Source organism: Oncorhynchus mykiss, chromosome 16 (assembly GCF_013265735.2).
Source record: "Oncorhynchus mykiss isolate Arlee chromosome 16, USDA_OmykA_1.1, whole genome shotgun sequence".
Taxonomy (NCBI): Eukaryota; Metazoa; Chordata; class Actinopteri; order Salmoniformes; family Salmonidae; genus Oncorhynchus; species Oncorhynchus mykiss.
In genome coordinates, this window is record NC_048580.1 from 75,225,862 (window position 1) to 75,253,783 (window position 27,922).

At 43.7% G+C, this 27,922-nt stretch overlaps 1 protein-coding gene across 2 annotated transcripts in view; it reads left to right on the top strand.

Annotated features, from left to right (window-relative positions):
- The window catches only part of LOC110491181 (FYVE, RhoGEF and PH domain containing 1), a 222,689-nt gene that overhangs the window by 141,638 nt on the left and 53,129 nt on the right, over window positions 1–27,922 (top strand). For both annotated transcript variants that reach the window (XM_036947810.1, XM_036947811.1), the window contains exons 2-4: window positions 24,062–24,352; window positions 24,544–24,757; window positions 26,439–27,195. In XM_036947810.1, coding sequence (XP_036803705.1) covers window positions 24,062–24,352; window positions 24,544–24,757; window positions 26,439–27,195 — 1,262 coding nt within the window. The remainder of the gene's footprint in view (window positions 1–24,061; window positions 24,353–24,543; window positions 24,758–26,438; window positions 27,196–27,922) is intronic.

Genomic DNA, 27,922 nt, shown 5'->3' on the forward strand with positions numbered 1-27,922 from the left:
TTCCCTCCACTACACCACTGAGTATAGCTGCATATTTCCTCCACTACACCACTGAGTATAGCTGCATATTTCCTCCACTACACCACTGAGTATAGCTGCATATTTCCTCCACTATACCACTGAGTATAGCTGCATATACCCTCCACTACACCACTGAGTATAGCTGCATATTCCCTCCACTACACCACTGAGTATAGCTGCATATACCCTCCACTATACCACTGAGTATAGCTGCATATTCCCTCCACTATACCACTGAGTCTAGCTGCATATTCCCTCCACTACACCACTGAGTATAGCTGCATATACCCTCCACTACACCACTGAGTATAGCTGCATATACCCTCCACTACACCACTACATATACCCTCCACTACACCACTACATATACCCTCCACTACACCACTACATATACCCTCTACTACACCACTACATATACCCTCCACTATACTACTACATATACCCTCCACTACACCACTACATATACCCTCTACTACACCACTACATATACCCTCCACTACACCACTACATATACCCTCTACTACACCACTACATATACCCTCCACTACACCACTACATATACCCTCTACTACACCACTACATATACCCTCTACTACACCACTACATATACCCTCCACTATACCACTGAGTATAGCTGCATATACCCTCCACTACACCACTGAGTATAGCTGCATATACCCTCCACTACACCACTACATATACCCTCTACTACACCACTACATATACCCTCCACTACACCACTACATATACCCTCCACTACACCACTACATATACCCTCTACTACACCACTACATATACCCTCTACTACACCACTACATATACCCTCCACTACACCACTACATATACCCTCCACTACACCACTACATATACCCTCTACTACACCACTACATATACCCTCTACTACACCACTACATATACACTCCACTACACCACTACATATACCCTCCACTACACCACTGAGTATAGCTGCATATACCCTCCACTACACCACTACATATACCCTCCACTATACCACTGAGTATAGCTGCATATACCCTCCACTACACCACTGAGTATAGCTGCATATATCCTCCACTACACCACTACATATACCCTCTACTACACCACTACATATACCCTCCACTATACCACTGAGTATAGCTGCATATACCCTCCACTATACCACTGAGTATAGCTGCATATACCCTCCACTATACCACTGAGTATAGCTGCATATACCCTCCACTATACCACTGAGTATAGCTGCATATTCCCTCCACTATACCACTGAGTATAGCTGCATATACCCTCCACTATACCACTGAGTATAGCTGCATATACCCTCCACTATACCACTGAGTCTAGCTGCATATACCCTCCACTACACCACTGAGTATAGCTGCATATTCCCTCCACTACACCACTGAGTATAGCTGCATATACCCTCCACTACACCACTGAGTATAGCTGCATATATCCTCCACTACACCACTACATATACCCTCCACTACACCACTGAGTATAGCTGCATATTCCCTCCACTACACCACTGAGTCTAGCTGCATATACCCTCCACTACACCACTACATATACCCTCCACTACACCACTACATATACCCTCCACTACACCACTGAGTATAGCTGCATATACCCTCCACTATACCACTGAGTATAGCTGCATATTCCCTCCACTACACCACTGAGTATAGCTGCATATACCCTCCACTACACCACTGAGTCTAGCTGCATATATCCTCCACTATACCACTGAGTATAGCTGCATATATCCTCCACTATACCACTGAGTATAGCTGCATATATCCTCCACTATACCACTGAGTATAGCTGCATATATCCTCCACTATACCACTACATATACCCTCCACTGCACCACTACATATATCCTCCACTATACCACTGAGTATAGCTGCATATACCCTCCACTACACCACTGAGTATAGCTGCATATATCCTCCACTGCACCACTGCATATACCCTCCACTACACCACTGAGTATAGCTGCATATACCCTCCACTATACCACTGAGTATAGCTGCATATACCCTCCACTATACCACTGAGTATAGCTGCATATACCCTCCACTATACCACTGAGTCTAGCTGCATATTCCCTCCACTATACCACTGAGTATAGCTGCATATACCCTCCACTATACCACTACATATACCCTCCACTATACCACTGAGTATAGCTGCATATACCCTCCACTATACCACTGAGTATAGCTGCATATACCCTCCACTATACCACTGAGTATAGCTGCATATATCCTCCACTGCACCACTGCATATACCCTCCACTATACCACTGAGTCTAGCTGCATATTCCCTCCACTATACCACTACATATACCCTCCACTATACCACTGAGTATAGCTGCATATACCCTCCACTATACCACTACATATACCCTCCACTATACCACTGAGTATAGCTGCATATTCCCTCCACTATACCACTGAGTATAGCTGCATATACCCTCCACTGCACCACTACATATACCCTCCACTGCACCACTGCATATTTCCTACACTGCACCACTGCTTATATCCTCCACTGCACCACTGCATATTTCCTACACTGCACCACTGCTTATATCCTCCACTGCACCACTGCATATTTCCTACACTGCACCACTACATATACCCTCCACTGCACCACTGCATATATCCTCCACTACACCACTACATATACCCTATGCACCATTGCATATACCCTCCACTGCACCACTGCATATACCCTCCACTGCACCACTACATATTTCCTCCACTGCACCACTGCTTATATCCTCCACTGCACCACTGCATATACCCTATGCACCACTGCTTATATCCTCCACTGCACCACTGCATATACCCTATGCACCACTGCTTATATCCTCCACTGCACCACTGCATATACCCTATGCACCACTGCTTATATCCTCCACTGCACCACTGCATATACCCTATGCACCATTGCATATATCCTCCACTACACCACTGCATATATCCTCCACTACACCACTGCATATACCCTATGCACCATTGCATATACCCTCCACTGCACCACTGCATATACTCTCCACTGCACCACTGCATATATCCTCCACTGCACCACTGAGTATAGCTGCATATATTCATTCATAATGTGATAAGTAATCTATGGTAAGTAATCTATGGTAAGTATCCTACAATGTGCATATGCAAGTGGACATACAGTACATTGCACAGTACATGTTTCGTACAGCTACATAAATAAATATCACGCTGTTTCCTCCTGTCAAACATAATATAAACAATGATACTGAATATTAATGCAGCCAATCAGAAGCCCTGCTTTGACTGCTGCATCATAAATCATCTATGAGTTTGACAGGATGTACATTTAGGAGACAGTCAACAGAAATGTGTTAAAAATGGTTTCTAGAATTTAGAAGTGATTATTTTGCCATGTTGATTCTGTTCCTTCCTGACAGTATTGAGAAGCCTTTCTGCATTTTAACATCCGAGGAACATAGTGAAGTGTACAATGCATCAATCCAGGCCCCTATATTCACATGTACATATTCATATGAGACCAGAGTGAGTCTTATCCAGAGTCCCTACAGTAGTGAGTCATTTAACAGACTCTCTGATCCAGAGACACTACAGTAGTGAGTAATTTAGCAGACTCTCTTATCCAGAGTCATTACAGTAGTGAGTCATTTAGCAGACTCTCTTAATCAGAGTCACTACAGTTAGTGCATTCATCTTAAGGTTGCATGGAGAAGTATTCATGGTGAATCGGCAAATATTGTTTTATTATTCAAAACGTTGTAATGAAATATAACCTGACAATATTATGAGGTTGTTATTCGATTTGGGAAGGTGGTCCCCTTATCCTGCTGAGCCTGCCTCATTACACTGTTGTAGGATAGCTTGTATTTTAATGCTGAGCCTGCCTCATTACACTGTTGTAGGATAGCTTGTATTTTAATGCTGATCCTGCCTCATTACGCTGTTGTAGGATAGCTTGTATTTTAATGCTGAGCCTGCCTCATTAGACTGTTGTAGGATAGCTTGTATTTGAATGCTGAGCCTGCCTCATTACACTGTTGTAGGATAGCTTGTATTTGAATGCTGAGCCTGCCTCATTAGACTGTTGTAGGATAGCTTGTATTTGAATGCTGAGCCTGCCTCATTACACTGTTGTAGGATAGCTTGTATTATCCTGCTGAGCCTGCCTCATTAGACTGTTGTAGGATAGCTTGTATTTTAATGCTGAGCCTGCCTCATTACACTGTTGTAGGATAGCTTGTATTTGAATGCTGAGCCTGCCTCATTACACTGTTGTAGGATAGCTTGTATTTGAATGCTGAGCCTGCCTCATTACACTGTTGTAGGATAGCTTGTATTTTAATGCTGAGCCTGCCTCATTAGACTGTTGTAGGATAGCTTGTATTTGAATGCTGAGCCTGCCTCATTACACTGTTGTAGGATAGCTTGTATTTTAATGCTGAGCCTGCCTCATTAGACTGTTGTAGGATAGCTTGTATTATCCTGCTGAGCCTGCCTCATTACACTGTTGTAGGATAGCTTGTATTTTAATGCTGAGCCTGCCTCATTACACTGTTGTAGGATAGCTTGTATTATCCTGCTGAGCCTGCCTCATTACACTGTTGTAGGATAGCTTGTATTTGAATGCTGAGCCTGCCTCATTACACTGTTGTAGGATAGCTTGTATTTTAATGCTGAGCCTGCCTCATTAGACTGTTGTAGGATAGCTTGTATTTGAATGCTGAGCCTGCCTCATTACACTGTTGTAGGATAGCTTGTATTTTAATGCTGAGCCTGCCTCATTACACTGTTGTAGGATAGCTTGTATTATCCTGCTGAGCCTGCCTCATTAGACTGTTGTAGGGTAGCTTGTATTATCCTGCTGAGCCTGCCTCATTACGCTGTTGAAGGGTAGCTTGTATTATCCTGCTGAGCCTGCCTCATTACGCTGTTGTAGGGTAGCTTGTATTATCCTGCTGAGCCTGCCTCATTACGCTGCTGTAGGGTAGCTTGTATTATCCTGCTGAGCCTGCCTCATTAGACTGTTGTAGGGTAGCTTGTATTATCCTGCTGAGCCTGCCTCATTACGCTGTTGTAGGGTAGCTTGTATAGAACAGCTTTCAGAGCCTGTTTTCCTCCGACACACATACACACACGCACACATTCATTACCCATCATGCTACAGTATAGATACAGTTGAAGTCGGAAGTTTACATACACTTAGGTTGGAGTCATTAAAACTCGTTTTTCAAACACTCCACAAATTTCTTGTTAACAAACTATACTTTTTTGCAAGTCGGTTAGGAAAGAAAATTACGGATCACTCGGGATACGTTATCAGAGTCGCTATAGCCACCTGGTTTCTTCACTCATCGCGCCGACAGAAACAAACATCTCTCTGGTAAGGAGAAGGGCGGGGGTGTATGCCTTATGATTAACAAGTCGTGGTGTGATCATAACATACAGGAACTCAAGTCCTTCTGTTCACCTGACCTAGAATTCCTTACAATCAAATGCCTACCGCATTATCTACCAAGATAATTTTCTTTGATTATAATCACAGTTGTATATTTCCCCTCCAAGCAGACACTTCGACGGCCGTGAAAGATCTTCATCGGACTCTATGTAAACTGGAAACCACATATCTCGAGGCTGCATTTATTGAAACTGGGGATTTTTACAAGGCTAATCTGAAAACAAGTCTCCCTAAATGTTATCAGCATATCGAATGCGTGACCCGTGCTGGCAAAATCCTGGATCATTGTTACTCTTACTTCCGCGACGCATACAGAGCCCTCCCCCGCCCTCCTTTCGGCAAATCTGACCACGACTCCATTTTGTTGCTCCCAGCCTAAAGACAGAAACTTAAACAGGAAACGGCTGTGCTCAGCCTTTTCAACGCTGGTTCTACCAATCTGATTCCACGCCTCAAGATTTCTTCGATCACTGAACTGGGATATGTTCCCGGATAGCGTTGAATAACAACATTGATGTATATGCTGATTAAGTGAGCGAGTTTATTAGCAAGTGCATCGGAGATGTTGTACACACGGTGACTATTAAAACCTTCCCCAACCAGAAACCGTGGATACCAAAACCTGCCTTGTAGCAACAGTAACAACATGCTACAGTATATCTGCCTTGTAGCAACAGTAACAACATGCTACAGTATATCTGTCTTGTAGCAACAGTAACAACATGCTACAGTATATCTGCCATGTAGCAACAGTAACAACATGCTACAGTATATCTGCCTTGTAGCAACAGTAACAACATGCTACAGTATATCTTCCCTGTAACAACAGTATCATCATGCTACAGTATATCTGCCTTGTAGCAACAGTAACAACATGCTACAGTATATCTGCCCTGTAACAACAGTATCATCATGCTACAGTATATCTGCCCTTTAGCAACAGTAACAACATGCTACAGTATATCTGCCCTGTAGCAACAGTAACGACATGCTACAGTATATCTGCCCTTTAGCAACAGTAACAACATGCTACAGTATATCTGCCCTGTAGCAACAGTAACGACATGCTACAGTATATCTGCCCTGTAACAACAGTAACGACATGCTACAGTATATCTTCCCTTTAGCAACAGTAACAACATGCTACAATATATCTGCCCTGTAGCAACAGTAACGACATGCTACAGTATATCTGCCCTGTAACAACAGTATCATCTAGCTACAGTATATCTGCCCTTTAGCAACAGTAACAACATCCTGCAGTATATCTGCCCTGTAGCAACAGTAACGACATGCTACAGTATATCTGCCCTGTAGCAACAGTAACAACATGCTACAGTATATCTGCCCTGTAGCAACAGTAATGACATGCTACAGTATATCTGCCCTGTAACAACAGTATCATCATGCTACAGTATATCTGCCCTTTAGCAACAGTAACAACATACTACAGTATATCTGCCCTGTAGCAACAGTAACAACATGCTACAGTATATCTGCCCTGTAGCAACAGTAACAACATGCTACAGTATATCTGCCCTGTAGTAACAGTAACAACATGCTACAGTATATCTGCCCTTTAGCAACAGTAACAACATGCTACAGTATATCTGCCCTGTAGCAACAGTAACAACATGCTACAGTATATCTGCCTTGTAGCAACAGTAACAACATGCTACAGTATATCTGCCCTGTAGCAACAGTAACAACATGCTACAGTATATCTGCCCTGTAGCAACAGTACCGACATGCTACAGTATATCTGCCCTGTAGCAACAGTAACAACATGCTACAGTATATCTGCTCTGTAGCAACAGTAACAACATGCTACAGTATATCTGCCCTTTAGCCAGGAATTTTTCTGCCATTGTAGTCCTGTCACGCCCCGACCATAGTTTGCTTTGTATGTTTCTATGTTTTGTTTGGTCAGGGTGTGATCTGAGTGGGCATTCTATGTTGGATGTCTAGTTTGTCTGTTTCTGTGTTTGGGCCTGATATGGTTCTCAATCAGAGGCCGGTGTTAGTCATTGTCTCTGATTGGGAACCATATTTAGGTAGCCTCTTTTGTCATTGTGGGTTGTGGGTGATTGTCTATGTTATGTTGCTTGTTAGTGCTGTGGTTCATTAGAGTCACGGTTGTCACTTTGTGTTCAGTTTTTCCATTAAAATGACGAACACTTACCACGCCGCATCTTGGTCCGATCCTTACTCCTCTTCAGACGAAGACCAGGTCCTTGGTCGGTCTGTAATTTACATCACACTGAGCGGACATTCTGAAATAACCAATAGCCTTATCAACAATACCCATATACCGTTTTATTTAAATACGAGGTATCCTACTGTAAGTGATTAACCGTATCAAAGGCTTCTTAATTAAAGGCTTACAGCACTAAAGCCCTTTGAAACAGCAATGACTGAGGTTCTGATTTACCAGATCCTGTCTGAGGTTCTGATTTCAACAGATCCTGACTGATGTTCTGATTTAACAGATCCTGTCTGAGGTTCTGATTTAACAGATCCTGACTGAGGTTCTGATTTAACAGATCCTGTCTGAGGTTGTGATTTCAACAGATCCTGTCTGAGGTTCTGATTTACCAGATCCTGACTGAGGTTCTGATTTACCAGATCCTGACTGAGGTTCTGATTTACCAGATCCTGACTGAGGTTCTGATTTACCAGATCCTGACTGAGGTTCTGATTTACCAGATCCTGGCTGAGGTTCTGATTTAACAGATCCTGACTGAGGTTCTGATTTCAACAGATCCTGTCTGAGGTTCTGATTTAACAGATCCTGACTGAGGTTCTGATTTAACAGATCCTGTCTGAGGTTCTGATTTCAACAGATCCTGACTGATGTTCTGATTTAACAGATCCTGTCTGAGGTTCTGATTTAACAGATCCTGACTGAGGTTCTGATTTAACAGATCCTGTCTGAGGTTCTGATTTCAACAGATCCTGTCTGAGGTTCTGATTTACCAGATCCTGACTGAGGTTCTGATTTACCAGATCCTGACTGAGGTTCTGATTTACCAGATCCTGACTGAGGTTCTGATTTACCAGATCCTGACTGAGGTTCTGATTTACCAGATCCTGGCTGAGGTTCTGATTTAACAGATCCTGACTGAGGTTCTGATTTCAACAGATCCTGTCTGAGGTTCTGATTTAACAGATCCTGACTGAGGTTCTGATTTAACAGATCCTGTCTGAGGTTCTGATTTCAACAGATCCTGGCTGAGGTTCTGATTTCAACAGATCCTGGCTGAGGTTCTGATTTAACAGATCCTGACTGAGGTTCTGATTTAACAGATCCTGACTGAGGTTCTGATTTAACAGATCCTGACTGAGGTTCTGATTTAACAGATCCTGACTGAGGTTCTGACTTAACAGATCCTGACTGAGGTTCTGATTTAACATATCCTGTCTGAGGTTCTGATTTCAACAGATCCTGGCTGAGGTTCTGATTTCAACAGATCCTGGCTGAGGTTCTGATATAACAGATCCTGCCCGAGGTTCTGATTTCAACAGATCCTGGCTGAGTTTCTGATTTCAACAGATCCTGGCTGAGGTTCTGATTTAACAGATCCTGACTGAGGTTCTGATATAACAGATCCTGACTGAGGTTCTGATTTAACAGATCCTGACTGAGGTTCTGATTTCAACAGATCCTGGCTGAGGTTCTGATTTCAACAGATCCTGGCTGAGGTTCTGATTTCAACAGATCCTGGCTGAGGTTCTGATTTCAACAGATCCTGTCTGAGGTTCTGATTTCAACAGATCCTGTCTGAGGTTCTGATTTAACAGATCCTGACTGAGGTTCTGATTTACCAGATCCTGACTGAGGTTCTGATTTCAACAGATCCTGACTGAGGTTCTGATTTACCAGATCCTGACTGAGGTTCTGATTTAACAGATCCCGACTGTGGTTCTGATTTAACAGATCCTGACTGAGGTTCTGATTTACCAGATCCTGACTGAGGTTCTGGTTTACCAGATCCTGACTGAGGTTCTGATTTACCAGATCCTGACTGAGGTTCTGATTTACCAGATCCTGACTGAGGTTCTGATTTAACAGATCCTGACTGAGGTTCTGATTTAACAGATCCTGACTGAGGTTCTGATTTAACATATCCTGTCTGAGGTTCTGATTTCAACAGATCCTGGCTGAGGTTCTGATTTCAACAGATCCTGGCTGAGGTTCTGATTTAACATATCCTGTCTGAGGTTCTGATTTCAACAGATCCTGGCTGAGGTTCTGATTTCAACAGATCCTGGCTGAGGTTCTGATATAACAGATCCTGCCCGAGGTTCTGATTTCAAAAGATCCTGGCTGAGTTTCTGATTTCAACAGATCCTGGCTGAGGTTCTGATTTAACAGATCCTGACTGAGGTTCTGATTTAACAGATCCTGACTGAGGTTCTGATTTAACAGATCCTGACTGAGGTTCTGATTTCAACAGATCCTGGCTGAGGTTCTGATTTCAACAGATCCTGGCTGAGGTTCTGATTTCAACAGATCCTGGCTGAGGTTCTGATTTCTACAGATCCTGGCTGAGGTTCTGATATAACAGATCCTGCCCGAGGTTCTGATTTCAACAGATCCTGGCCGAGGTTCTGATTTCAACAGATCCTGGCCGAGGTTCTGATTTCAACAGATCCTGCCAGAGGTTCTGATTTCAACAGATCCTGGCCGATGTTCTGATTTCAACAGATCCTGGCTGAGGTTCTGATTTAACATATCCTGTCTGAGGTTCTGATTTCAACAGATCCTGGCTGAGGTTCTGATTTCAACAGATCCTGGCTGAGGTTCTGATATAACAGATCCTGCCCGAGGTTCTGATTTCAAAAGATCCTGGCTGAGTTTCTGATTTCAACAGATCCTGGCTGAGGTTCTGATTTAACAGATCCTGACTGAGGTTCTGATTTAACATATCCTGTCTGAGGTTCTGATTTCAACAGATCCTGGCTGAGTTTCTGATTTCAACAGATCCTGGCTGAGGTTCTGATTTAACAGATCCTGACTGAGGTTCTGATATAACAGATCCTGACTGAGGTTCTGATTTAACAGATCCTGACTGAGGTTCTGATTTCAACAGATCCTGGCTGAGGTTCTGATTTCAACAGATCCTGGCTGAGGTTCTGATTTCAACAGATCCTGGCTGAGGTTCTGATTTCAACAGATCCTGTCTGAGGTTCTGATTTCAACAGATCCTGTCTGAGGTTCTGATTTAACAGATCCTGACTGAGGTTCTGATTTACCAGATCCTGACTGAGGTTCTGATTTCAACAGATCCTGACTGAGGTTCTGATTTACCAGATCCTGACTGAGGTTCTGATTTAACAGATCCCGACTGTGGTTCTGATTTAACAGATCCTGACTGAGGTTCTGATTTACCAGATCCTGACTGAGGTTCTGGTTTACCAGATCCTGACTGAGGTTCTGATTTACCAGATCCTGACTGAGGTTCTGATTTACCAGATCCTGACTGAGGTTCTGATTTAACAGATCCTGACTGAGGTTCTGATTTAACAGATCCTGACTGAGGTTCTGATTTAACATATCCTGTCTGAGGTTCTGATTTCAACAGATCCTGGCTGAGGTTCTGATTTCAACAGATCCTGGCTGAGGTTCTGATTTAACATATCCTGTCTGAGGTTCTGATTTCAACAGATCCTGGCTGAGGTTCTGATTTCAACAGATCCTGGCTGAGGTTCTGATATAACAGATCCTGCCCGAGGTTCTGATTTCAAAAGATCCTGGCTGAGTTTCTGATTTCAACAGATCCTGGCTGAGGTTCTGATTTAACAGATCCTGACTGAGGTTCTGATTTAACAGATCCTGACTGAGGTTCTGATTTAACAGATCCTGACTGAGGTTCTGATTTCAACAGATCCTGGCTGAGGTTCTGATTTCAACAGATCCTGGCTGAGGTTCTGATTTCAACAGATCCTGGCTGAGGTTCTGATTTCTACAGATCCTGGCTGAGGTTCTGATATAACAGATCCTGCCCGAGGTTCTGATTTCAACAGATCCTGGCCGAGGTTCTGATTTCAACAGATCCTGGCCGAGGTTCTGATTTCAACAGATCCTGCCAGAGGTTCTGATTTCAACAGATCCTGGCCGATGTTCTGATTTCAACAGATCCTGGCTGAGGTTCTGATTTCAACAGATCCTGGCTGAGGTTCTGATTTCAACAGATCCTGGCTGAGGTTCTGATTTCAACAGATCCTGGCTGAGGTTCTGATTTCAACAGATCCTGGCCGAGGTTCTGATTTCAACAGATCCTGGCCGAGGTTCTGATTTCAACAGATCCTGGCCGAGGTTCTGATTTCAACAGATCCTGCCAGAGGTTATGATTTCAACAGATCCTGGCCGATGTTCTGATTTCAACAGATCCTGACTGAGGTTCTGATTTCAACAGATCCTAGCTGATGTTCTGATTTCAACAGATCCTGGCTGAGGTTCTGATTTCAACAGATCCTGGCTGAGGTTCTGATTTCAACAGATCCTGGCTGAGGTTCGGATTTAACAGATCTAGATCTATAGTGTTGAGGATTTGATCTTGATCTTTAGGGGTCTTGTGTATCAAAATATGTAACATTTTCAATGTGGAGGTATTTTGTGCAGCTGCAGTTGTAAGAATGCATCCATATGTTTTGATAAACAACAACAAGGTGAACACCATGAAACAGTTGATAAACAACAACAAGGAGAACACCATGAGACAGTTGATAAACAACAACAAGGAGAACACCATGAGACAGTTGATAAACAACAACAAGGTGAACACCATGAAACAGTTGATAAACAACAACAAGGAGAACACCATGAGACAGTTGATAAACAACAACAAGGAGAACACCATGAGACAGTTGATAAACAACAACAAGGAGAACACCATGAGACAGTTGATAAACAACAACAAGGTGAACACCATGAGACAGTTGATAAACAACAACAAGGTGAACACCATGAGACAGTTGATAAACAACAACAAGGAGAACACCATGAGACAGTTGATAAACAACAACAAGGAGAACACCATGAGACAGTTGATAAACAACAACAAGGTGAACACCATGAAACAGTTGATAAACAACAACAAGGTGAACACCATGAGACAGTTGATAAACAACAACAAGGAGAACACCATGAGACAGTTGATAAACAACAACAAGGAGAACACCATGAGACAGTTGATAAACAACAACAAGGTGAACACCATGAAACAGTTGATAAACAACAACAAGGAGAACACCATGAGACAGTTGATAAACAACAACAAGGTGAACACCATGAGACAGTTGATAAACAACAACAAGGTGAACACCATGAGACAGTTGATAAACAACAACAAGGTGAACACCATGAGACAGTTGATAAACAACAACAAGGAGAACACCATGAGACAGTTGATAAACAACAACAAGGTGAACACCATGAGACAGTTGATAAACAACAACAAGGTGAACACCATGAGACAGTTGATAAACAACAACAAGGTGAACACCATGAGACAGTTGATAATCAACAACAAGGAGAACACCATGAGACAGTTGATAAACAACAACAAGGTGAACACCATGAGACAGTTGATAATCAACAACAAGGTGAACACCATGAGACAGTTGATAAACAACAACAAGGTGAACACCATGAGACAGTTGATAAACAACAACAAGGTGAACACCATGAGACAGTTGATAAACAACAACAAGGAGAACACCATGAGACAGTTGATAATCAACAACAAGGAGAACACCATGAGACAGTTGATAAACAACAACAAGGAGAACACCATGAGACAGTTGATAAACAACAACAAGGAGAACACCATGAGACAGTTGATAAACAACAACAAGGAGAACACCATGAGACAGTTGATAAACAACAACAAGGAGAACACCATGAGACAGTTGATAAACAACAACAAGGTGAACACCATGAGACAGTTGATAAACAACAACAAGGAGAACACCATGAGACAGTTGATAAACAACAACAAGGAGAACACCATGAGACAGTTGATAATCAACAACAAGGAGAACACCATGAGACAGTTGATAAACAACAACAAGGAGAACACCATGAGACAGTTGATAAACAACAACAAGGTGAACACCATGAGACAGTTGATAATCAACAACAAGGTGAACACCATGAGACAGTTGATAAACAACAACAAGGTGAACACCATGAGACAGTTGATAAACAACAACAAGGAGAACACCATGAGACAGTTGATAAACAACAACAAGGAGAACACCATGAGACAGTTGATAAACAACAACAAGGAGAACACCATGAGACAGTTGATAATCAACAACAAGGTGAACACCATGAGACAGTTGATAAACAACAACAAGGAGAACACCATGAGACAGTTGATAATCAACAACAAGGTGAACACCATGAGACAGTTGATAAACAACAACAAGGAGAACACCATGAGACAGTTGATAAACAACAACAAGGAGAACACCATGAGACAGTTGATAAACAACAACAAGGAGAACACCATGAGACAGTTGATAATCAACAACAAGGAGAACACCATGAGACAGTTGATAAACAACAACAAGGAGAACACCATGAGACAGTTGATAAACAACAACAAGGAGAACACCATGAGACAGTTGATAAACAACAACAAGGTGAACACCATGAGACAGTTGATAAACAACAACAAGGTGAACACCATGAGACAGTTGATAATCAACAACAAGGTGAACACCATGAGACAGTCGATAAACAACAACAAGGAGAACACCATGAGACAGTTGATAATCAACAACAAGGTGAACACCATGAGACAGTTGATAATCAACAACAAGGTGAACACCATGAGACAGTTGATAAACAACAACAAGGTGAACACCATGAGACAGTTGATAAACAACAACAAGGTGAACACCATGAGACAGTTGATAAACAACAACAAGGAGAACACCATGAGACAGTTGATAATCAACAACAAGGAGAACACCATGAGACAGTTGATAAACAACAACAAGGAGAACACCATGAGACAGTTGATAATCAACAACAAGGTGAACACCATGAGACAGTTGATAATCAACAACAAGGAGAACACCATGAGACAGTTGATAAACAACAACAAGGTGAACACCATGAGACAGTTGATAAACAACAACAAGGAGAACACCATGAGACAGTTGATAAACAACAACAAGGAGAACACCATGAGACAGTTGATAATCAACAACAAGGTGAACACCATGAGACAGTTGATAAACAACAACAAGGTGAACACCATGAGACAGTTGATAAACAACAACAAGGAGAACACCATGAGACAGTTGATAATCAACAACAAGGAGAACACCATGAGACAGTTGATAATCAACAACAAGGTGAACACCATGAGACAGTTGATAAACAACAACAAGGTGAACACCATGAGACAGTTGATAAACAACAACAAGGAGAACACCATGAGACAGTTGATAAACAACAACAAGGTGAACACCATGAAACAGTTGATAAACAACAACAAGGTGAACACCATGAAACAGTTGATAAACAACAACAAGGAGAACACCATGAGACAGTTGATAATCAACAACAAGGAGAACACCATGAAACAGTTGATAAACAACAACAAGGAGAACACCATGAGACAGTTGATAAACAACAACAAGGAGAACACCATGAGACAGTTGATAAACAACAACAAGGTGAACACCATGAGACAGTTGATAAACAACAACAAGGAGAACACCATGAGACAGTTGATAAACAACAACAAAAGAGGACAAGATAGAGAAGAGGGCTGTACTGTTTTTTTTTAACTCTCTCTCTTTCTCATCTCTCTCCTTTTCTCTTTCCCTCTCTCTCTCTCACACACTCTCTCTGTCCATCTCTGCCCCCCTCCCCGTTATCTGAAGTATATTTAGTAGAGCATGTGGAAGTCATTAGCCCCCAGCCAGCCTGTAGTCGGTAGGCTAGCCTACACAGGAGCCTCAGCATTATCATATGGAACCTATTAGCCCCAGTTAGAGGAGAGGACAGCAATACTGTTTTAACAGGGCAGCAACTTCACCCAAGAGGAGATGCTCTCTCTCTCCCCCTCCAACCTCCCTCTCTAGAAAGCCTCATTCCATATTGCTCTGTCTCTCTCCCCCCAACCTCCCTCTCTAGAAAGCCTCATTCCATATTGCTCTGTCTTGAGTTTTCCCAGCCTCTTCCCAGCTTACACATTTAGTTATTTGGAAGTTCTGGGAATGAAGCCATACATTTCCTGACCTGTAAAACTTTCACTTTCGCTTGTAAAAGTCCAAACTAATCAAAAATGACATTCGGTAGCTCCTACCCAATATACAAATAACTTTATGAGCTGGATTGGCCGTCTTTGCAATTGGTGTATTTTCGTTTGTGCTCGTTAACATATTTAGCAAGCAGCCTCTATGTAAAATTCAATATGACTTGTGTTCATTTTGTTAGCATTCTGGTAATGGACGCCCAATGGTCTGTTTTTCCTTCATTTTTAAACCCCCCTTGTGTACTAAGCTGGTATAGTGGTAAATCCTGACATGAGAGAAGGCTGGTATGATCATATGAAAATATAGATGCCACCCAACCCTAACATTCTTAGAACAGAGGAGAACTCTGGGAACTCCGGGAACTCTGGGAACTCCGGGAACTCCGGGAACTCCGGGAACTCTGGGAACTCCGGGAACTCTGGGAACTCCGGGAACTCTGGGAACTGCCGGAACACATGTACATTACTTTCTACACGCTTCAATCATGCAAACACATTTGTTTTATTGTGACACGGCATTAGTGAGATTCAAACCTGTAATTTTCTGTTGTTTATCCATGGAATTAGTTCACTGCCCACCAGGATGGAGCTCACATGGCATGTTGTTTTTTTGTATGCATACAAAGCTGTTCATTTTCGTCTATTCAAACAAACCTCATTCCAAAGGAAACAAGCACTCATTAAGACCAGGTGTGGCCAATCAGTGGGCGTGGCCAATCAGTGAGCGTGGCCAATCAGTGGGCGTGGCCAACACAAATCAAAGTTTATTTGTCACGTCGCCAAATTCAATAGACCTTACAGTGACATGCTTACTTACAAGCCCTAACCAACAGTGCCATTTTTAAGTAAAAACTAGGTATTAAGTAAACAATAGATAAGTAAAAAAAAAAAGAAAAAAAAAGTTAAATGACAGTAAAAATAACAGTATCAAGGCTCTATACAGGTGGTACCGGTACAGAGTGCATTTTGGGGATAGAGGATGGACAGAGTTTTGTTGATGCTGAGCACGGAATGTATATGTTTTTAAATAACATTCTTATAACGTTCTCTGAACGTTACTGAAGTTTTCTTGTGTTTTTTTTTTTTTTAAATGGACGCTTTCTTCACGTTCTCAGAACATTTTGAGCACTCCCCCATTCTCATTGAAGGGGCTAAAGTGGAGCAGGTTGAGAGCTTCAAGTTGCTTGGTGTCCACATCACCAACAAACTAACATACAGTAAGACAGTCATGAAGAAGGCAGGACTATTCACTATCAAGGAGACGGAAAAGGTTTCGGCATGGGTCCTCAGATCCTAAATAACATTTGTCACGTGATGAAACCAGTAGGAAACGTTTATGCTGAAGAACTGAAATTCCCCCAGAAGAACTTTGTTTGTTAACGTTCTCTGAACTATTTGAGAACATTCCCAACGTCAAACCAGTTTCAAGAACGTTCCTAGAACATTACCAAAATAGAAATGAAATGTAACCATGTTCTAACTTTTAGGAAACGTTCTGTTAACGTAATGAAAAACCAAGAAAATGTATTTTTTTTGGTTGTCAAGTGCTGAGAATGTTTCAAAGCCAAGCAACTATCCTGCCCCGTTCCCAGAACGTCGTGGGAATGTTGTATGCGAAATAACCATAGGACAACCACTCTCTCACCAAGCTCTAAGAAATATATGGTTCTCAGAACGTTATGTGCTAGCTGGGATCCCTTACTTTGTCATTTAGGTGGTAAGGTCAGGCTGTTGAAATGATAGTTTGAGCCAATGAGACATCCATTCTTTCAGTCTATCTTTATGTCCTCTTCAGTAAACCTACTACTGTTCTCTCATGTGTCTGTCAAAGTTAAAGCATTTTTTTTTCTCTCTCCATGAAATCATTTGTTATCCTCTTACTGCTCTGTTCCCCAGAGGCGTAGAAAACCTTTGCCATGTCTCGTCAGCAGTCTGTCTGCGAACGGCTTGCATTTTGCATGGCAGGTCACTCAAACGCACACACACACACACACTCAAACGCACACACACACACACTCAAACGCATACACACACACACACAAACGCACACACACACACACACAAACGCACACACACACACACTCAAACGCACACACACACACACAAACAGGCACACACACACACAAACACAGGCACACACACTCAAACGCACACACACACACACTCAAACGCACACACACACACTCAAACACACACACACGCATTCACACAAACAGGCACACACACACACATACACACAGGCACACACACACACACACACACACACACACACACACACACACACACACACACACACACACACACACACACACACACACACACACACACACACACACACACCCCCTGAAGGACTGAGGGTTTGACGCTCTGCTGCTCTGTCTATAATAACACTAGTAAACACAGAGACTGAGTGCATCTGGAATGGAACCCCATTCTCTATGAAGTGCACTACTTATGTAGTTCCCCATAGGACTCTGTTCAAAACTAGTGAACTATGTAGGGAATAGGGTGCCATAGGGCTCTGGTCTAAAGTAGTGCACTATAATAGGGAATAGGGTGCCATAGGGCTCTGATCTAAAGTAGTGCACTATATAGGGAATAGGGTGCCATAGGGCTCTGGTCTAAAGTAGTGCTCTATATAGGGAATAGGGTGCCATACTGCTCTGGTCTAAAGTAGTGCACTATATAGGGAACAGGGTGCCATAGGGCTCTGGTCTAAACTAGTGCACTAGGTATATAGTGAATAGGGTGCCATAGGGCTCTGGTCTAAAGTAGTGCACTATGTAGGGAATAGGGTGCGATTTTAGAGGCAGATAGAGTTATACCCAAACACACCCACTAACTAACACACACACACACACACACACACACACACACACACACACACACACACACACACACTGAGACAGGCTTTTAAAGGCACAGTCAGCAATATGACATCATCGTACAAAGCGGGGAGTCTTCCTGGTTTTCAGACATCAACAACAACAACAACGACAGAATTCCAATCTGCCCAGACTATCGGTCCTGTACGTACTGTACTGGACGTGTTCCATTCACCTCACACTACTGTTACTGTCCTGCATCTCACAAGACTGTATTAGCACGCTGAGCTAAAGCCCATATGTTAGCTATAAGAAGCTAACACACGTCTGCAGGTTTCAGGCAAGGTTACTCATCAACACAAGTGTGCTTTACTTAACTCTGTTATCTCCATTAATATAGGGCACCAGGCAGACACTGTTATCTCGATTAATATAGGGCACCAGGCAGACACTGTTATCTCCATTAATATAGGGCACCAGGCAGACACTGTTATCTCCATTAATATAGGGCACCAGGCAGACACTGTTATCTCCATTAATATAGGGCACCAGGCCGACACTGTTATCTCAATTAATATAGGGCACCAGGCAGACACTGTTATCTCCATTAATATAGGGCACCAGGCAGACACTGTTATCTCCATTAATATAGGGCACCAGGCAGACACTGTTATCTCCATTAATATAGGGCACCAGGCAGACACTGTTATCTCCATTAATATAGGGCACCAGGCAGACAGTGTTATCTCCATTAATATTGGGCACCAGGCAGACACTGATATCTCCATTAATATAGGGCACCAGGCAGACACTGTTATCTCCATTAATATAGGGCACCAGGCAGACACTGTTATCTCCATTAATATAGGGCACCAGGCAGACACTGTTATCTCCATTAATATAGGGCACCAGGCAGACACTGTTATCTCGATTAATATAGGGCACCAGGCAGACACTGTTATCTCCATTAATATAGGGCACCAGGCAGACACTGTTATCTCCATTAATATAGGGCACCAGGCAGACACTGTTATCTCCATTAATATAGGGCACCTGGCAGACACAGTTATCGCCATTAATATAGGGCACCTGGCAGACACTGTTATCTCCATTAATATAGGGCACCTGGCAGACACTGTTATCTCCATTAATATACACCACCAGGCAGACACTGTTATCTCCATTAATATAGGGCACCAGGCAGACACTGTTATCTCCATTAATATAGGGCACCTGGCTGACACTGTTATCTCCATTAATATAGGGCACCTGGCAGACACAGTTATCTCCATTAATATAGGGCACCAGGCAGACACTGTTATCTCCATTAATATAGGGCACCTGGCAGACACAGTTATCTCCATTAATATAGGGCACCTGGCAGACACTGTTATCTCCATTAATATAGGGCACCTGGCAGACACTGTTATCTCCATTAATATAGGGCACCAGGCAGACACTGTTATCTCGATTAATATAGGGCACCAGGCAGACACTGTCATCTCCATTAATATAGGGCACCAGGCAGACACTGTTATCTCCATTAATATAGGGCACCAGGCAGACACTGTTATCTCCATTAATATAGGGCACCTGGCAGACACAGTTATCTCCATTAATATAGGGCACCAGGCAGACACTGTTATCTCCATTAATATAGGGCACCTGGCAGACACAGTTATCTCCATTAATATAGGGCACCTGGCAGACACTGTTATCTCCATTAATATAGGGCACCTGGCAGACACTGTTATCTCCATTAATATAGGGCACCAGGCAGACACTGTTATCTCGATTAATATAGGGCACCAGGCAGACACTGTCATCTCCATTAATATAGGGCACCAGGCAGACACTGTTATCTCCATTAATATAGGGCACCTGGCAGACACTGTTATCTCCATTAATATAGGGCACCAGGCAGACACTGTTATCTCGATTAATATAGGGCACCAGGCAGACACTGTTATCTCCATTAATATAGGGCACCAGGCAGACACTGTTATCTCCATTAATATAGGGCACCAGGCAGACACTGTTATCTCCATTAATATAGGGCACCTGGCAGACACAGTTATCGCCATTAATATAGGGCACCTGGCAGACACTGTTATCTCCATTAATATAGGGCACCTGGCAGACACTGTTATCTCCATTAATATACACCACCAGGCAGACACTGTTATCTCCATTAATATAGGGCACCAGGCAGACACTGTTATCTCCATTAATATAGGGCACCAGGCAGACACTGTTATCTCCATTAATATAGGGCACCTGGCAGACACTGTTATCTCCATTAATATAGGGCACCAGGCTGACACTGTTATCTACATTAATATAGGGCACCAGGCAGACACTGTTATCTCCATTAATATAGGGCACCTAGCAGACACTGTTATCTCCATTAATATAGGGCACCTGGCAGACACAGTTATCTCCATTAATATAGGGCACCAGGCAGACACTGTTATCTCCATTAATATAGGGCACCAGGCAGACACTGTTATCTCCATTAATATAGGGCACCAGGCAGACACTGTTATCTCCATTAATATAGGGCACCTGGCAGACACAGTTATCGCCATTAATATAGGGCACCTGGCAGACACTGTTATCTCCATTAATATAGGGCACCTGGCAGACACTGTTATCTCCATTAATATACACCACCAAGCAGACACTGTTATCTCCATTAATATAGGGCACCTGGCAGACACTGTTATCTCCATTAATATAGGGCACCTGGCAGACACTGTTATCTCAATTAATATAGGGCACCAGGCAGACACTGTCATCTCCATTAATATAGGGCACCAGGCAGACACTGTTATCTCCATTAATATAGGGCACCTGGCAGACACTGTTATCTCCATTAATATAGGGCACCAGGCAGACACTGTTATCTCGATTAATATAGGGCACCAGGCAGACACTGTCATCTCCATTAATATAGGGCACCAGGCAGACACTGTTATCTCCATTAATATAGGGCACCAGGCAGACACTGTTATCTCCATTAATATAGGGCACCTGGCAGACACAGTTATCTCCATTAATATAGGGCACCAGGCAGACACTGTTATCTCCATTAATATAGGGCACCAGGCAGACACTGTTATCTCCATTAATATAGGGCACCTAGCAGACAGTGTTATCTCCATTAATATAGGGCACCTGGCAGACACAGTTATCTCCATTAATATAGGGCACCAGGCAGACACTGTTATCTCCATTAATATAGGGCACCTGGCAGACACTGTAATCTCCATTAATATAGGGCACCAGGCTGACACTGTTATCTACATTAATATAGGGCACCAGGCAGACACTGTTATCTCCATTAATATAGGGCACCTAGCAGACACTGTTATCTCCATTAATATAGGGCACCTGGCAGACACAGTTATCTCCATTAATATAGGGCACCAGGCAGACACTGTTATCTCCATTAATATAGGGCACCTGGCAGACACAGTTATCTCCATTAATATAGGGCACCTGGCAGACACTGTTATCTCCATTAATATAGGGCACCTGGCAGACACTGTTATCTCCATTAATATAGGGCACCAGGCAGACACTGTTATCTCGATTAATATAGGGCACCAGGCAGACACTGTCATCTCCATTAATATAGGGCACCAGGCAGACACTGTTATCTCCATTAATATAGGGCACCTGGCAGACACTGTTATCTCCATTAATATAGGGCACCAGGCAGACACTGTTATCTCGATTAATATAGGGCACCAGGCAGACACTGTCATCTCCATTAATATAGGGCACCAGGCAGACACTGTTATCTCCATTAATATAGGGCACCAGGCAGACACTGTTATCTCCATTAATATAGGGCACCTGGCAGACACAGTTATCTCCATTAATATAGGGCACCAGGCAGACACTGTTATCTCCATTAATATAGGGCACCAGGCAGACACTGTTATCTCCATTAATATAGGGCACCTAGCAGACAGTGTTATCTCCATTAATATGGGGCACCAGGCAGACACTGTTATCTCCATTAATATAGGGCACCAGGCAGACACTGTTATCTCCATTAATATAGGGCACCTGGCAGACACTGTTATCTCCATTAATATAGGGCACCAGGCTGACACTGTTATCTACATTAATATAGGGCACCAGGCAGACACTGTTATCTCCATTAATATAGGGCACCTAGCAGACACTGTTATCTCCATTAATATAGGGCACCTGGCAGACACAGTTATCTCCATTAATATAGGGCACCAGGCAGACACTGTTATCTCCATTAATATAGGGCACCTGGCAGACACTGTTATCTCCATTAATATAGGGCACCTGGCAGACACTGTTATCTCCATTAATATAGGGCACCAGGCAGACACTGTTATCTCCATTAATATAGGGCACCAGGCTGACACTGTTATCTATATTAATATAGGGCACCAGGCTGACACTGTTATCTACATTAATATAGGGCACCTGGCAGACACTGTTATCTCCATTAATATAGGGCACCTGGCAGACACAGTTATCTCCATTAATATGGGGCACCTGGCAGACACTGTTATCTCCATTAATATAGGGCACCTGGCAGACACAGTTATCTCCATTAATATAGGGCACCTGGCAGACACTGTTATCTCCATTAATATAGGGCACCAGGCAGACACTGTTATCTCCATTAATATGGGGCACCAGGCAGACACTGTTATCTCCATTAATATAGGGCACCTGGCAGACACAGTTATCTCCATTAATATAGGGCACCTGGCAGACACTGTTATCTCCATTAATATAGGGCACCAGGCAGACACTGTTATCTCGATTAATATAGGGCACCTGGCAGACACTGTTATCTCCATTAATATAGGGCACCTGGCAGACACTGTTATCTCCATTAATATAGGGCACCTGGCAGACACTGTTAGCCAAACAGACTTACAGTGCGGTGAGTTCTTATTCGATCCCTGCGGAAATAGAACTGGTGACCTTGGCGGTGTTACATAAGCATTAACACCACAGCACATTGACCAATTAAAGATTAGTGTCCAGCAGAGCGAACTGAAACACATTGCATCTATCTGCCTGTGGCATCGTCGTTTTCTCATTAGCCGAGCCAGTCTATTTTATTGTCTCTGGTCTCTGGACGCCTTTGGCTTTGAACATTGACTGTGGAATGAAAAAATATATAAGAAAAGCAGTCATTAATCCCAGTGAGAAAAAAACACACCTCTCTCTACCACTCTTCGTTACACTTTCCGTGTTTAATTCTTACCGAATGCTACTTGAATGCTACTCCTACAGCCACGTTAGGAGAAAGCCTCGACTGGCCTGTCTGTCTGTCCCTCCCCCCAGGCCACTCCACCTCCAATCCCAGGTATAATCTACATTGTATAAGTATGTATGTATTTATGTATAATTGATGTCCAATCTTTGATTCTTCCCTAGGCCCGTCCTCTTCCAGTCCTCGGCTGATGACTAAGAGCCTGTCTCTGGATCCTGGTGCTCACGGTGCCTGCCTCGGGGCCCATGCCGATGACTCAGACACCCAGACCCCTCGCCTCAGCTCAGACCCCGGATCCCTAACCTCCGGGTCCCTTGGTCTGCACCCATCCATGCCCCTGCTGTACCCAGCTGGACACGGCTGTAACGGAGGAGACAACGGGAGTGGAACTCCTCAGGAAGTGCCCTCCACCGCCCTCAAGAGACGCCCTCCTCTACCTGGGCCTAAACCACAAGGTAACATAACAGTCTTACCGTATCAACTATAAAATCTTCCACAGTAGGACAATAAATAGACAGTACGTTGCTCTGTACCTGTGCAGTAACACTGTCGTTACTGTAGTTTAAATAAGTTTTACGAAGATGACCAACACCTGTGTGTCGTGTTATTTCTCCTCAGTCAGTAACATGTTGTTATTTCTCCTCAGTGCCCCCAAAGCCTCCTCACCTGCAGCAGAGTGCTGGTGCTCCTAGGCCCTGCCCCCGCGTCCCGGACAAGCCCCTCCCACCTCCCCCACCCTGCAGACCTCTGCCTGCAGACCCCAGAGGGGGAGGACCCTGCCGACCGCCGACACTCCCCCGCGCCGAGGGACGCTCCTCCCCCACCGCCTGTGTGCTCTCCCTCATTGAGAAGTTTGAGAGGTAAGATAGATCGATAGATAGAAAGATATACCGACATAGACAGACAGACAGACAGACAGACAGACAGACAGACAGACAGACAGACAGCCAGCCAGCCAATTTTTCCAACAATTGTTTACAGACAGATTATTTCACTTATAATTCACTGTATCACAATTCCAATGGGTCAGAAGTTTACACTAACTTGACTGTGCCTTTAAACAGCTTGGAAAATTCCCAAAAATGATGTCATGGCTTTAGAAGCTTCTGATAGGCTAATTGACATAATTTGAGTCAATTGGAGGTGTACCTGTGGATGTATTTCAAGGCCTACCTTCAAACTCAGTGCCTCTTTGCTTGACATCATAGGAAAATCAAAAGAAATCAGTCAAGACCTCAGGAAAAAAAACTGTAGACCTCCACAAGTCTGGTTCATCCTGGGGAGCAAATTCCAAACGCCTGAAGGTACCACATTCATCTGTACAGACAATAGTACGCAAGTATAAACACCATGGGACCATGCAGCCATGCAGACCATGCAGGAGAAGCGTTCTGTCTCCTAGAGATGAACGTACTTTGGTGCTAAAAGTATAAATCAATCCCAGAACAACAGCAAAGGACCTTGTGAAGATGCTGGAGGAAACAGGTACAGAAGTATCTATATCCACAGTAAAAATGAGTCCTATATCGACATAACCTGAAAAGCTGCTCAGCAAGGAAGAAGCCACTGCTCCAAAACCGGCAAAAAAATACCAGACCACAGTTTGCAACTGCACATGGGGACAAAGATCATACTTTTTGGAGAAATATCCTCTGATCTGATGAAACAAAAATAGAACTGTTTGGCCATAATGACCATCGTTATGTTTGGAGGAAAAAGGGGGAGGCTTGCAAGCCGAAGAACACCATCCCAACCATGAAGCACAGGGGTGGCAGCATCATGTTGTGGGGGTGCTTTGCTGCAGGAAGGACTGGTGTACTTCAGAAAATAGATGGCATCATGGGGAGGAAAATTATGCGGGTATATTGAAGCAACATCTCAAGACATCAGTCAGGTAGATAAAGCTTGGTCACAAAGGTCTTCCAAATGGACGATGACCCCAAGCATACTTCCAAAGTTGTGGAAAAATGGCTTTAGGACAACAAAGTCAAGGTATTGGAGTGGCCATCACAGAGCTTTGACCTCAATCTCATTGAAAATTTGTGGGCAGAACTGAAAAAACATGCGAGCAAGGATGCCTGCAAACCTGACTAGGTTACACCAGCTCTGTCAGGAGGAATGGGCCAAAATTCACCCAACTTATTGTGGGAAGCTTGTGGAAGACTTCTCGAAACGTTTGACCCAAGTTAAACCATTTAAATTTATACTTGTTTAGTGTATGTAAACTTCTGACCCACTGGGAATGTGATGAAAGAAATAAAAACTGAAATAAATCATTCTCTCTACTATTATTCTGACATTTCACATTCATAAAATAAAGTGGTGATCCTAACTGACCTAAGACAGGGAATTTTTACTAGAGTTAAATGTCAGGAATTGTGAAAAACTGAGTTTAAATGTTTTTGGCTCAGGTGTATGTAAACTTTCGACTTCCGGCCGGCAGGCAGGCAGGCAGGCAGACAGACAGACAGACAGACAGACAGATATATGAAAGATAGATCGATGTAACATTCTACTATCTTATCTATGTTCACTCTACAGGGAGCAGATCATTGTGGTGCCTGATATCATGGGAGGGGGTCTCTGCAACCCCAGGGTCCCTGAGACAGGACCAGGTGGGGGCCCCTTCTCTCCCCCAGTCTCAGAGCTCACTCCCGGCTGTCTCCACGTGGCCTGCCCTCCTGGTTCCTCTCAAGAGCTGGATGACCTACCTCAGGGGCTGGCTGTGTTGGCTGGCGTGGTGCTGGGAGAGAAAGTAGGAGAGACAGACAACATGGAGGAGGATAATGATAAAGAACACGAACTAGGAGCGTTGTGCTCTGCCTCTGACAAGCGCCTGTCCATGGAGTCCGGTTATAGCGCCTCAGAGAAACTCACAGACGCCGTGGAGATAAGGGGGCAGGCGGAGCCAGAAAGCCAATCAGGGATCCCCTCTGACAACTTGTCCCTCCTCCAGCCGCAAGCGGACGGCAAACTGGCCAATCGGGACTCTGGCATCGACAGCATCAGCTCTCCGTCCCACAGTGAGGAGCTGTGTTTCGCCGGCGACGAGGACCGGGTCATCTTCCCCTGTAGTCCCGCCCTCACGCTGCCACGCCTCTCTAGCTCCTCCTCCTGCAGCTATGCGGAGGGCCCGGGGGGAGAGGGGGCGTCGGCTGAGGGTGGGGGGGATTCGGAGGGGGACAGTGACTTGGAGGAGGGAAGCGGGGATGAGACCATTGAGCTCATCAACCCTATGATGGATCTCCAACCTCTGGCACTGGCCCTGCCTAAAACAGACAGACAGGACTCTACAGAGGTGGGCCTGACTGTTTTTTAAAACATGAATGTGTGTGTTTGTGTGTGTGCGTTTGTGTGTGTGTGTGTGCGTTTGTGTATGTGTGTGTATGTGTGAGTGTGTGTGTTTGTGTGTGTGCGTTTGTGTGTGTGTATGTGTGAGTGTGTGCGTTTGTGTGTGTGTATGTGTGTGTATGTGTGTGTTTGTGTGTGTGTGTGTGTGTGTGTGCGTTTGTGTGTGTGTATGTGTGAGTGTGTGTGTGTTTGTGTGTTTGTGTGTGTGTGTGTGTGTTTGTGTGTGTGTGTTTGTGTGTGTGTGTTTGTGTGTGTGTATGTGTGAGTGTGTGTGTTTGTGTGTGTGTATGTGTGAGTGTGTGTGTTTGTGTGTGTGTGTGTTTGTGTGTGTGTGTTTGTGTGTGTGTGTTTGTGTGTGTGTGTGTTTGTGTGTGTGTATGTGTGAGTGTGTGTGTTTGTGTGTGTGTGTGTGTATGTGTGAGTGTGTGTGTTTGTGTGTGTGTGTTTGTGTGTGTGTGTGTGTTTGTGTGTGTGTGTTTGTGTGTGTGTATGTGTGAGTGTGTGTGTTTGTGTGTGTGTGTTTGTGTTTGTGTGTGTGTGTTTGTGTGTGTGTATGTGTGAGTGTGTGTGTTTGTGTGTGTGTATGTGTGAGTGTGTGTGTTTGTGTGTGTGTATGTGTGAGTGTGTGTGTTTGTGTGTGTGTATGTGTGAGTGTGTGTGTTTGTGTGTGTGTA